General features: G+C 46.8%; 1 protein-coding gene across 4 annotated transcripts; it reads left to right on the top strand.

The window, feature by feature from the left end:
- The first annotated feature begins 3,179 nt into the window (after positions 1-3,179).
- Positions 3,180-8,325, top strand: LOC125957546 (uncharacterized). 4 transcript variants are annotated; one of them, XM_049690325.1, is made up of 4 exons: positions 3,180-3,452; positions 7,347-7,664; positions 7,725-7,878; positions 7,947-8,325. In XM_049690325.1, exons 2-4 carry the CDS (start codon positions 7,422-7,424, stop codon positions 8,045-8,047), a joined length of 498 nt encoding a protein of 165 aa, XP_049546282.1. In that variant the 5' UTR covers positions 3,180-3,452; positions 7,347-7,421; the 3' UTR covers positions 8,048-8,325. The 4 variants fall into 4 exon arrangements, with proteins under 4 accessions (XP_049546282.1, XP_049546281.1, XP_049546283.1 ...); XM_049690324.1 differs by having other exon boundaries at positions 3,181-3,413; XM_049690326.1 differs by lacking the exon at positions 3,180-3,452 and adding an exon at positions 3,464-3,641.
- The last annotated feature ends 5,852 nt before the right edge of the window (positions 8,326-14,177 follow it).

The following is a 14,177-nucleotide window of genomic DNA, read 5'->3' as shown; positions in this document are numbered from 1 at the left end:
TTCGTCAGCCCCCGTTTCGGAGGTGGTGTTGCCAGGGACGACATCCTTTGAATTCTGGAACGATTTTCGGAATAGCGTTGTGGATACCGGGACCGGGTAACCGGGTAATTAAAACTTTTTCCACGCTTTTCCGATAGCTCGATGCAGTGCGCTCGATGCTTCCAGCTACTGGGTGTTCGGTGCTGTTGCTGGCTGCTGCTTTCGGTGGCCGGACGCCAACACCAACGATGGATAACTTTGTCGAGACGCCTTTCTGGGGTTACGTTGCGAAAGAAGGGTACATAGTGTTGTATCAATTTGTTAGTCGATCGTCAGCACGATCAACTTCCCTGGAGGGCCCAACAACACACCCGTCGTCAATGAGTCCTGGCTACTAGGCTACTTGAGATCTCACTTTGCAGCGCAGACATTGTTGCCGCCGGTTGAATGGTTTGTGAGTTTGCAATGTACATGCAGTTGCGATTTGTGCTCAAAGCTAATATTTAATCGATTTTCGTGCACTGTAAAGGTGAAGTTTAGCCATGAATGAATGGCGATTGGCGTTCCCAATGGTTCGCTCGATGAAGCATGGCATACTTAATCTTTAGATTGTCAAAAAGGCTAATGGATTTTGTTTCCACCATTCTGCTTTGCATCTCAGCTTGAGATGGTGAGCAAGCAAACGGCGGCTTGGATGACTCTCTCCCTCTCTCTCACTCTGAGTGGTTTTGGCTCTGTCGAGTCGTTCGTTAAGTCCTCGCGAAACACTACACTTGGCGATTATAGAGAAACGGGAAATGGTCAGGATTGAACGGTTTTGCAACATAGCAATGGTGGCCTGTGTCTCTGGCCACACTGTTGCAATTCGAATCGGGCAATGGAATCGCTTTTATTGCTCTCTCTTCATACAACCACTCCACTGCGAGGCCCGGGATGCAGAGTGTGATCTATGGGCATTGTTGTGTTGCGCGATGCCATAAAACCCGGAAACCGGAACGAACGAAAAGGAACGAGAAATTATAGAACCGACAAAACACCGTCAGCAGCAGCAGCAGCAGCAGCAGCAGCAATAATACCTTAAACCATTCATCCGATGCGCTCGATCGTGTGATAGTATGTGACAAGTCGCAATAATACTATCATAATTAATGTCAATGTGCGGCGAACACAAAGAGGAGTGAAAGCGAAGCATTGGCAACAGCTGCGTTCGAATGGCCGAGGGGTGATCGTTGGATGGTCGGGGAAAGTGGGGGAAAATTGATGAGTTCCCGCTGTTTCACCCGCTGTACATGTAATTAAAAACAGCAAAGTTCACGCCATAGCCTTGGCATAAAGGTGTGTGAGAGGAATTGACGAATGATTGGATTCTAATTAACACCGGTAGTGGTGGCCTGCCGTACCAGGTGTGGTCCGCTGCGTTGCTCAAATTGCTACAAATCAATTAAAATGTGTATCATAGCGGGGTGTGTTGGGTGGAACGCGCTTTCCTGAATGCCTTTACGATATTCCGCCCTAGGGTGATATCAGAAGTCAGACCAGACCGCCGCCGCACCAAACGAAGAAGCCAGGAGTTCAATTATGCATGTATGCAATGAGCGGTTGTGAGGGAAGAGCTTAACCGCAGATCGCACATTGCTGACTTGGTGATGATATGAAGTACAAAGGATAGTATGGTTACAGAATGGTTGGAAAAGATAATAAACTATGTTAGTTTAATTAACAAAATAAGTAAAACGGGTTCCGGAAAAAATGGGAATGTCTTGGGAACATAATTTGATAAGCAAATAATACGGCATTTCATTGAATAGGAAATAAATTGTGTACGACCAACATATGTTTTTCTTTAAATTATTTCTAGTGAAAAACTGTAGTTCATGTGTAAAAGGTTTACTCAATTCTATGAGAAATTCTGGAATGTTTATTAGTATAATAATAGAGCAGCCAAATGCAATGATGCCATCCTTCATCGCAGGCAGCACAAAAATAAAGTAAATGTATTTTAAGCTCTTTTGTAACCTTAAAAGTGCTGCGATTATATGGTTTACTACTTGGCGGAAACAACCTGTTGTGTTGAAGCACCTTTCAGGTTTCTGAACTCAGCCATAAGCCCATCTTCCGTACTGCTCAAGCCTACCCAAGGACTCATTTATATTTTTATATTGTTCTGTAAAGTTGGTGTGGCTTTCAAAAGAGAGTTTCTTATCTCTAAACATGCGGTATAGCAGCTCCAAGCACGCAAACATGCAACGATTCTCTCGATTTTTTTGAGTTGATCGAGATTCTAGGGACAACACTTGCATCTTCTGCTTTTTATACTGTCTGGGGATTCTGTTGGTATTTACTGTAGGTGACAATATGGTTTGCTATGCGGTATTTAAGAACGGCAAACGTTCAATTTTAACTAGTATTACTACATTTCGATTTGACATTCTCATCATTTAATAGTTATATATAGAAAAATGCCGAAACACTCGTACAACTTAACTGATATGTGTAATCATTTTACAATTATTTCATAGTGCTTCTCTTCTTTTAAATATTTTTTTTATTAATGCGATACATGTAAAAGCATATAGATTTGCATGAAGTAGCTCCTAATAAGTGATCTATTAAATTTCATAGAAACAACGGATTGGGCTACATACAATACGTCACAAACATCATGTGTTGTAGTGAATTCAACAGAGCTTACACCTTAAAAAACAATCAGCCAGATCCATCGATGAGGTCATTGATTAATTATGACCACGGTCTGGTTCGATGTAACACAGGCCACACAAATAACCATAACAAGAAGCTTGAATCTTTACTTTAGTTTGTGTTCGTATTGCAGCATATTAATACATGCTAGACTCATTCGTAATTCGTTCAGTGGGACGAGAATCAAATTACAACAACTGCCCAGAACCCCCCACAACACAACAAACCAACACAAGAACACGAGCGTCATTGAGTGTCGTGCATTAACCATGTCTCACGCATGGCTCACGCGGGCTGTAAAGTGGTTTGCGTTGGATGACCGCCGTTGGGATGATCAAACATTGCCGCGACACGCGACGAAACCACCCGCCGCCCCCCTGTGGCAAGACAAGCTTTCATTCATGTACGGCCACAACCAGCAACCAGAGCCGTACCGAAATGAGAATGCGTCGTCTTGGGGCGGCGCAAACTGGCACACAACAACCGCCGCCAAGTGACATAGACCTGGCGCGCGAATCGATTGCGCGAAAGCTGGCCCGATCCGGTCTGAGCCAGGTCCGGGCTGCTCAGTTGTGCACGAACGGTTCGGGTGTGTGCGCGGTCTTAAGAACGTAGAAACGAGTTTTAACTTTAAACCACAACGACGGGGGCACGATCGTTTATCACTGGCGTTCTAGAAAGATCTCGCGAGTTGCTGGTTTTTGGGGGGCGAGTGTTTGAATTCTGCCGTTTCGGTGAGTCGTGCCGCGCTACGCATCGGTGAATTGTCGTAGGTTAGATAACAAGAAAACCGTAAAGGGGGGAAACAATGGCTAAGTAGGTCAGTCAGTCAGTCAATGGTGCATCTTGTGGTGTGACATACTTGGGCCTATTAACGGTGTCAAGCCGAGCTAGTTGTGGATCTTCGCTGCCTCTTCTTCATACGCAATCCAACCGCGCCACAAGACAGACACATACGATCGGTACGATAACTGAGGAGTGAAAGAATTTTCTCTCGCAACAACTAATCGCATTTCGATTTCATCCGTTTGAAGATTGATAGTGGGGCGGCCGCCCCATTTCCGTTTCGTTTCGTAATTGGTGAATCGTGGTCGAGCAACGAGCGGACCAAATTCTTAAGGCCATTTGTGTTCCGTTGCAGTTGTAGTGATCGGTTTTATTTTTAGAAACCAACGAGAACGCTGAAAATCGACGAAAGGAGTGGAAATTTCGTATATTCTCGCTTTAAACAGTAGGCGGTGTGAGACGATTGGTTGGTACCGAACGAGTAATCTTCCAATATTTCGCTTTTTTCTACCAGCAGTTAGCCGATTCTACAATGCTAACCGATTCGCCGCCCTTACTCGTACACCAATACGCTGGCCCTATGTTCGCGGTTTATAATCAGAACACGGGTTAGCCCCTATGCTGTGGCGAATGTGTACTCAAGCATTAGGTCTAGGAGAAGTGCTCCTTACTGGAGTTTGAGATAATCCAGAGCAGTGGAAGCAGATTGTAATTTGCAAATTGAACCCAGATGGAGTGCTATCAATGTTTCAATCGTACAGCGCAGCGCAGTGGTGTGCGTATGGTTCGCCTACATTCCATACGCCCGCTCAACGGGTGCTCCACGAAACCCCCAAGACGCATGACGCATCGATCTTTGAGATGTCGCGGGGCGCTTCGGCCTGTGACGTGTGTGTGCAAGGGTTTCGGGAAAGGTGTGCGTTTGGTGTTGGTGCTGGGCACGATCGCACAACTACTGCTTCTCGCGACGCGCCGAGTGTGGGTTCCGGATGATCTTGAAATTTTTGTTTATATGTTTATAGTCCCCCCCTTAGCAGCACAGCCGAACATAACTCGGCCACGCACCACGCATCGTACCACCACTGCATCTGTCGTCTGTCGGTGGCAGTGGCAGCGATTTTGGAGGCCAATCCAAAAACAGCTTGCTCCATTTCTTTCTTGCCGCTCGGTTGAAGGGCGTCAAGGTGCAACCTCCGGGAGGACGCCTTACGTGTTTACGCTATTTATATGCGATCATCTCATCAACTACTGTGCAGATTATCGTAATTGATGTTTTGAAATTACAATTTTGGTGTTGATTCAATTTGTAATAATGATTAATAAAATGAGCAGACTCAACGATTCAATCTATGGAATCGAATAAAGCATTGTTTTACAAAACATTGCTACACAATTTGCATTGTGCTAGGAAACACCTAGCATTGATTTCTAATTTTGTTTTCAATTGTTTAATATTCTTTCCCTCAAGGTCATGTAGAACCGTTTTGATTTTTCAACATGAGCATCAAGAACCGTTATGGCCTTAATTAGAGGAGAAATTAAAAAAATGGTATACGGTACGGTACGGATTTAGTACGATAATTAGTACGGTTGCTTTTCCAGCATCGTACACAGAAGTTTCTAATGCAACCCGATTTAAAATGCATCCTTCATAAGCAGATAGCATTTGCAACGTCACTTGCAGCCGCAAGAGATCTTAACGTCGTGCTACGGTGTTCGAAGGATCAAAGCAATCATTGCATACAGGACACTGAATACGGAAGTTAAATTTTAGATTTTTTGTAGAAACTTTAATGACTGTTCAAGTGGCTTACAGTGGCTGGGGCTATTTTGTTAGCTACAGTGGCTATTTTATCATCCAATTGGCCAAGATAAGAATTAAGCCGTATTCTTGGTATTGGACTGCCATTGCCGTGGTTTTAGGCAATGGATAGAGTTAAGGCCAACATTTTCTGAGCGTCAAATACTTTGAGTTCTTGAAATTGCAAACATTGTATTTACGGATATGAATGAGGTAGCAGATTGTGGACTGCTTGTCCAGTAAGGACTTGATCTAAGCCAAAACACATCATGTCTTGATATCCTATGCTATTGGATATGTGCTATACAATGCTAAGAGTTTTTTTTAAATGTTAGTGCTAATTTAAATGATAAAAAATCAATATAAACATTCGACGTGGATATAAACCTAGTGGATACGAAAAGGTTTTAGCAACTGCCATAGATAATCGAGTTCATCCAACATCAGATAGTAGCGGAAAGTCCAATGTTGCTTTTTGTATGAAAACATGTATGTAGTATAATTTTACTAAAACAAACTCTTTGATCAAATTTGCTATTGGATTGCCTCCATACTATGAAACAGATCCGTGTTAAAAATCAGGTTCTCTTTCTCTCAAGATACTGCCAAGCCAGCGCGCCTCGTGCAATAATAAACCATGATATATTAGATATCCGTTTTTCATTAGGGCATCGGACCACCCGTTAAAATATGCTGTTTGGTTGCTGGTTGGCCGTTGGGATTGGGAAGAGCGAAATTAGGTTACGCTCCTGTAGGGAGAGGGTAAATTAACTTCGCTCAGAACAACTCAGAAGGGCGCTCGCACAATGAGTTAAGCAATAAAATACCGTCTGTCCCGCCGACGAAGGGAGTGGCATGTACGTTCCTTCGTGCCGGAAACCAGGAGACCCGACTGTGGTCACGAACCATTCAAAGAAACAGAGCTCAACAGACTTGCTACCTAGACAGCAAAGTGCAGAAGGTGTTTCAGTGATTTTTAAATGCCCCCATAAATTATGTAGGCAACACTGTTTGGTAATTATGAGTCAATGTGGTCATCGGCACCAGCCGTAGTCGTAGCCGTCGTCACTCGCTAAGACGTCGCTACGTCGTGTTTGATGCAATCAACAGAAGTGATCATAAAATATTCAATCAACCCCCCTGCTCCATCTTGCGCCCGCGCTCTGATGGAAGTGCGGATGGTAAAGTAATTGTATGACCACTGGGTAGGGAGTTCTTGGGCAATTCTCTTTTATTTTCGTTATTGCGCTTCGTGAGTACTTCTCTTGAAGCTCCGCTTTGGGGTTGAAGTCCTAAAGTGTCTCATGTAAATCGATTCCTTGGAGTCGAAGAGGTTGTTAAGATCCGAAATTGGGCGCTGATATCACTCACCCCACAAGGGTCGATGGAGAAGAGAGAGGACCGGTTTAGCAGGTAATCAGGCAAGGGACCAAGGGATTAAATGTCCCTTCCTGTGTTCCGTTTTTTTCCCCTGCAATCCATGCAGCTAGCACACGAAAGCATTTTTTTGTGTGGTGATCTTGCTAATTGGCGCACGCGTTCCTAACACCACGTGGACGACTGCTCCTTTAGCAACACATTAATGGTGTTTCGTTTCGCTGCGCACAAAACAAAAGCTTCATATTTGCTGTGCAATCGAATGGAAAGGAAACGCACCGTAGTAGTCCATGTGCCAGCGGTATCGTTAAATTATTCAAGTGCTGCTTCATTATGCTTGATATTTTCCGCCCGATGTGTATATACAAAGCACTCGTGCTGATACAGAACTTTTGCGATGGCTTCCGTGGTCTTATGCTGCACGGTTACAGTTTGAGCTTGTGCATTTCCGGTGCAGGTTTTTTTTTACCGTTTGCCGCATGTTTCTAGCTGAACAGCTGAACAAAACGGTCGATTTTTTTTTGTCATCCACGTTATTGCACCACCGTACCTGGTGCTCTCCCGGTTTTGCTGTGCGGGACTTTACCGCATGCATATTCACCGGGACTTTGTAATTTGTAAATGCTTTCGTATAATAAAGTTTGCTGACACAGCCATTACCGAGCGAAAACGGCGTATTTCATAACAGCATTACCTTCCATAGACAGTACCAATTGCAGCCGCGTGTTCACGAGGATACAGAGGGTGAACTGAAGCAGTAGAAGAAGCAAAGCTAGCGATGGCGCAACCACTGGTCGGTTCCTGCTGCCGGTGCTATTCGCTCCGCGGTGGATCGATAGCGACCGGCATCTTGGGCATTGTGCTCTCGATCATATCCATCATCCTGATCTTCACCGTGCGGATAGACTTCAAGACCATCCTGATGGATTGGCTGCCACAGAATGTGGTCAAAATAATCTACGCCCTGAACCTCGTGATGACCATCCTGATCTCGCTGCTTATGATTCTCGGTGTAGTGAAGGTAGGGTTATGGTGCATGCCGCCGAAGACTCGTACTGACCGCGGGGTCTTTCGTTTGCAGAAAAACCACATCTTTATGATGCCCTGGGTTGTGCTGGGCCTAATGCTGGCGATCGGTTTGCTGATCAGCGTCATCTTTAACGCCGTCGTCTACTACATCGATGGATTCGTGCTGGGTGGAACGCTCTGGCTCGTAATCGGATTGATAGCCGTCGGTGAGTATCGCGTCCGGTGGAAGCAATACGAATGTACCCCGTCACTAATATTTACTCCGTTTCCTCAGTGATTTACGTGTACCTGTGGGTGGTGGTGTACAGCTACTTCACGACGCTCAAGAACGAGAACGATCGAGGACGATACGCGAAGCAACCGTACCGGCGATAAGCAACCTGGCAACCGCTGGTCGATGCAAAGCAATACTTATCTTACTACACACATAACACAGCCTAATTCTACAATTTGCCATCTTGATCTGAAGCGGCCTTCTGTTAGTCATTACATTGTACATACTAACTACGCGCGTTGATGCGTCAACGTTAATATTTTTATATATAGTTTTTGTTAGTAAACGCCGTTTATACTCAGCACTAACTAGGGAACGCTGCGATGGATCGTTTTCGTTATACTCATTAAAGTCGGTTACTCACCCCACCAAACGGCGACCCGCTCCGGCTTGGCATTGCTTTTCTTTTCTAACAACTTTCCTCCGAAAGCCCACACGCAATGCTCTGTAATGCTACTATGAGAGCATGCGGTGATAACCGCGGTGCGTACGAAGCAGTAGATGTCGCCAGGGACTCTTAATTAAAGGCTCAGCACACATGCTCCCTCAATTTCGCTTCGCATAGCTGATAGAATGGATGTAGTTCGTAGGAAAAAGAAAGCTCCTCACCGCATGTCGCGTGAGCCTATCAGGAAAGCCAGATACAGGTAAGCCGACAAGGCGTGCACCCGAAGTAGTAGTTTGCCGGTAGACTTTCTCTCTCTCTCTGTATCGTTCGCTGGCTCGCTGTCGTGGTGTCTTCCATCGCTGTCGCTAGTCTTGGCCCCCGCCCGCGCAACAAAAGCAACCCGCAAGCGAGGGTCTGGCAAGTCGGGGTTAACGCAGAGGATAACAAACATGAGCATAAATATGGAAATAAAAATAAATGCCCTCACATGGAGAGTGATGAAAAGAAGCCACTGGCTGCTCAGCAGACGGCAGGTGATTGGCAGGGTGGCTACAGGTGTAGCGACGTAGCGAATCAGTGCAGAGATCGAGTACCGCCAAGGGAATAGTGGTGGTGTGCCGTGTATAATCGGTACGTTATTTATCCGGTTGAGGTATAAATAGAGAGCCGGTTGGCTGGTGAGTCAGGGTGTAATGATGATGCTGACGATATTCATACGCTCCGGACGAGTAAGAGACCTCCACTATGTGTGTGTGTTACAGCCTACTGCTTTTGCTCTTCTACGCAAGATGTCACAGAAATGGTGGACAGGGATCTAACTAGGCCGTGTTTCGCTTGGATGTCTTCTCGCGGGCCACAGGTCACCATGGATTCCATCGACGCAGGAGGGATCGATAAAGGAGGCTACGGTGGTGCGAGCGACAATGGCGGTAGCTGGCAGTGTATAAAGAGAGAAGAGAAAAAAGCAAGGATGCCGATGCTGAGAAAGTGCTGATATTGTAATGAATATTATGCAAAGACGCTACGCAGAAGGATCTTCAGAAGGAGGGTTGGATAACCGGAAAAGGGGTGGGCGGTGGAGATGTTTACGATTTGGTTTTGCTTTGTTTGAGCTGCTTTTCAGCTGCTCCAGAGTTTTGGGTGAAAGGACGTTGCGCTTAAAGGCTAACGCACACAGGTGCGTCGACGTTGAGCCGTACCGTGCCGGCGTTGTTGCACATGATGATGGATCAGCATCGCTTGGTCGTCGGCGGCGGCTGGCCGGCATCCTTTGAAGTCCTGTGGGCACGAGCACGAGATATTCTTCTAAAACACATTAGGCAGGCACATCAAAGTCTTTAAAAGTGGCAAGGCGTTGCAGAGTGCGGGAGTTTAAGAGACGCTACTTCAGTGTGGCATCCGGAACATGTATTTAGTGCTAGTCAGGAGTATAAAGGGGCTCGGCCTTTGATTGATTTTTCTTCAGCCATGAGCAGGAGCTTTGGTCCAATTAATTTACATTATTTTACAAACAAGTTACATAAACTGGTACCTCTAGGAGTTAATGCATTGTACTTTGAATCATTCAATCATGAAGATTGTACATTCACAATGTCTTTGTGTAAGCATTCTAGTCCACATCGATGCACCTGAGGACCTTATTTGCGAATTTATTGTTTTTGATCACTTATACGTTTTACATTTTTTTTTACATAAATAGTGGTCCTTTCACTAGTATTGAATGTCACTGACAAAGCTACTGATACACAGATACACAAGAGTATCCGTGATAAAGATACTGATTATCGATAAATCCTGCTTTATTCTTGGCGTAATATATCTCGTTACTTTAAAGTGGCTTTGTCAAAATCTACGTTTTCAAGATGCTGTGCATCGTTACAACTTCTTTTTGACATATCTGTTTGAATATTTGATGTGCATACTTTTTGCTAGGTAGAATGAGACCTTTTTTTTGGCACAGATTAAAATAAACCCCCAAAGGTGCACACCATGTAACATTCAATTGAATGGGGCTCGTGTCTTGCGCTTTTCATTTATGAAGATTGAAAATTCTGTAACCAGTTTACATTGTCATGATAGCCTTTGCCCACCACGAGGCCAGTGCCCAAATAAGTGCATTTATCGAGCGGAATTGGAGCGAACCAACCATCAGTCGAATCATGTTAAGATATGTTTCATTTTAAACATCCAGGGACGGAGCGGCGAAGAAGCAGGAGCGAGGATGCGGTAAGACCCCACTCCCGGAGTTTCCGACGAAAAAGAGTACGCACCTGAATCGAATCCAATCAGGCCGGTCAACGGTACCGTTGAACGCACACCGACAGATAAAACATAAGCACCGGCGAGCACGATTTGGTGGAATAATTTGATCGTTCCGAGTAATCGTAAAACCACGACCAACCCGGAGCGCATTCGTCGAACTGACGGTGCGTGAAAATGATGCTCCTTGAAGCAACGGCCGGTAAGCCGACGGGATGTAATGTGCGTGATTGAAGCACAGAGCGTACTGGCGCACCGAGTCCGTGCGTTCTCCAGAAACAATTTGATTTTGAGCGCTTAACCTCCCAGCTTACCACCCCCGGGATGTGCCACGTTACCGGATACGTTAAGTGCATAAAGTCAGAAAGGTCGAAAAGACGAAAGCCATGTTTTCCATTTCGATTTCGAACCATCGGAACCCATAGCCCCACTCGCCCCAAAAGGCCGCACCCGCAGGCGCCCTCGTCACGTTGAAATCGTTGTCGCCAGGACCTTGCCGCAGATGAGGAGCGGATTTTCGCTAAGAAGCGGATGAGGGGCCAGCGAACATCCAGCACATCAATCATAATCGCCGGCTGCGGAAAGTGTGCTTTGATGTTAGTGGACGGGCGCGGCCCCGGGTGAGATCCCACCCCTCTTTGCCGCTTGTCAAATTGTCAATCACAGATCGAGGGAAGATTTCCGTTACGGCCGCAATCGCAACTTTGCCCGGTGGATTGTATAATGTACAACATTTCACGGTTGACTTCTCATACGCCTGACAGGTTCTCTGGAACTGAATCACCAACAGCAGCAGCAACAGCAGCAGCGGTGTTGTGGCGGTAGCAGAGTTCCGGAGATTTTCCACCATCGAGAGGCGAGAGAGTGTGAAGTGCAGAAGGAATGTGCAGACAGGAACGGAACCAGAAACAGAAACCGAAGGCAATCCGGAGCGATTCGAACGGATTCCTCCGGTGCTCCGTTGTTGGCAACTACTAGTTATGACGGGTTTCACGGTGGGGTGCACCATTTGAAACGCGGGAGGTAACTTCCTGTCGTGATGTCGATAACCATAGCAAAAAGGGGATTTCAAACAAGTTCGTTCGCTGGAGCTCGCCCATGCTTCACGGTACGTTAATCCACAGATTGTAGCAAAGGATTCGTTTGGCCTTTCCCCTGACCGGCTGACCGGCAGAGCGAAGATGTATCCTCAGAACTGGATGGACGATCTTACGATTGATAAATCAATTAGCCAGATTTGCAACACTGGCTTCCATGCTTTGGTCCGGCAGGTAGAGATGCCTGGAGGTGGCCGGTCTGCCGGGCACAACTCGTTGGTGAGTCGATTGAATTGGAAACAGGAGCCCCTTGTAATGCTGTATGAATACCGCACTTTTTGTACCGCATACTTTTGTTGCAGCTAGTTTACTGTTAACTATACAAATTGCTCTGCTTCTAGGTACCTGTGTGTGTGTGTGTGCTCCAGTGCACTGCCGGTAGATTGGCTGGAAGTTTGTGTGGAAAGCACTCGCCACACAACGTTACCACGAACACAAAAGAGGTACGACAGCTTACAGTAGAACTGAGGTGTTTTGTAACTGGCACCAGTGGAAAAAAGAGATGCAAAAAAGAAGGGGAAAATATGGAAACGAATATGCTCCTTAGGTAACGCTTTGCGCACCGATAATTCGATTCCAGCTCGGTGCTTCAGGAGAAACGCGCACTCTCTCTCTCTCTTACCCTAGAAGCTCAATTCTTGAGGTCTCAATGCGCCCAACACTACACAATGGTTGCTTGGCAGTGGCGGAAGTTAGTTTGTATCGACATTTTCCGAGCTCGGAACTGTGGAGTTCCGAATTCCCTCTCGGACTCGGACTCGGACTCCGCCGTGCTTCTTCATCCCGACCGAAAAGAGGGACCAAGTTTTGTGGCAAAAAAGCTTCGCTTCCTTTTCGATTTTGGATTGGAAAGTTTGCTGCGATGGTATGGATCGATTCGATCGATCTTCTGGGAAGCGGACCACAAATTGGCCATTCGGTAGTAACGGGAAGCAGTTTGGTGGTTGGATTGGCAGAATTGCAGATCAATCGGGTCACCAATCATTGGGACGGCTGGCCAGGTGACAACAGCTGCGCCCCTTTTCAGCGGATGAAGTGCTGATTTGCTGTTGGGTGGCTGATGATTGGCAAAGTTTTACTTACCCCTCGAGGGGACGGGGTTTGGCTAATACAAATGAATTGTAGGCGCCATCGGAGTGGTTTCACGAGTCACGTTCACGAAGAAGACATCCCCCTCCCCCGCCGTTGTTGTCCAATCTCAATCACTAGCATCCGGTCATCGGAACCATCTCCGGGTGGTTGAAAGCAACCCACCGGAGGCGGATGTAGCAAAAAGTGATTTTGTGGCGTTAATCGGTTGTCTTGTTGTCAGTGGCCCCGTTTGACCGGAGGACTCCAAGAGGACGACGACGCCGCAGGCGAACCATCCGCAATGAATTGGGTGCGATGTGATGGCGATGCTCGTATTGATGAACTGATGTGACCAAGTGGCCAGTAACGGGGAGCGATCCGGCGTAGCGACGAAGAACGAGGGTGATGGCGGATGATGTCAGCTTCCGGCATTCCCGGGAGTTTGGTTGGATGGAATTCGATCAAGCGCTTCGAGGCGAAACAGTGTAAGACGAGAGCGTTGACATCAAATTATCCCTCCCACCACCCGTCCTGGGGGCGGGCACGTTTTGGCCGCATTTCAAACGCCAGACTTCCGTTCCGGCTAGAGCAACTTTCTATCCCGGCTCAGCCCGGTCTGCCTCTCTCTCTCTCTCTCTTTCCTCTGCACGGAACGGACTTTCATTGGACTTGGGTACTGGCCGTGTCAAACGCCGCAGATCGATACGACACGGCAGTAGCGCGCGCACTCGGCAGATTCCAGAACTGTACTACTGCCGCTGGGTGCTAGCTTCGGTTCGGGTGTTTCCAGCGCTCCACACCGAACGCGCTGTAAAACCGGAGGTGGCCAATGCATTCCACAAGGCAGCAGAAGTATTTTCATATTTCAAAATGAAATGAAGACGGACATGCAATGATGCTGATGATGATGATGATGATGATGATGATAGCTGTGCTGATGAGACCTGGCATCTGGGAGCGGAGAATGGCATTCACAACAAGGGGGCTCCTTCCAAGGTATAGAGTATTGTAGATTGAACGAACGCCGTTTTTTCATTTCAAGCCCGTTATGACTCCCTACCCCCATAAAGCACACCACGTGTAGCCCCCGGCTGTGCATGATTGTTGGCCGGGGTCCGGTGAACTGAACTCTTTGCGCTACATTGCGCACACCGGTACCGGCGAATGATACCCAGGCCTCAGACACTGCTTGCAATCTGCAATCTGCTCACGGAACCTCCTTCTGCTACGATGTTTGCATGCAGGAAGGAGAAGAGGAAAAACAAGAGAAACAAAAAAGAAAAATGGAATGGCCAACGACCCAGGACCCCCCCTGAACTGGTGAGCGGCCGTGTTCTTTGAACGTTTTCGTTGTCGCTGGCTGGCTGGCTGGTTGGCGTTAACGTTACGATTACCGCGTAACGCGACCTGGTGGGC

Source organism: Anopheles darlingi, chromosome 3 (genome assembly GCF_943734745.1).
Source record: "Anopheles darlingi chromosome 3, idAnoDarlMG_H_01, whole genome shotgun sequence".
Lineage (NCBI taxonomy): Eukaryota > Metazoa > Arthropoda > Insecta > Diptera > Culicidae > Anopheles > Anopheles darlingi.
The sequence above is the reverse complement of the archived record's forward strand: the minus strand, read 5'-3'. Positions and strand labels throughout refer to the sequence as shown.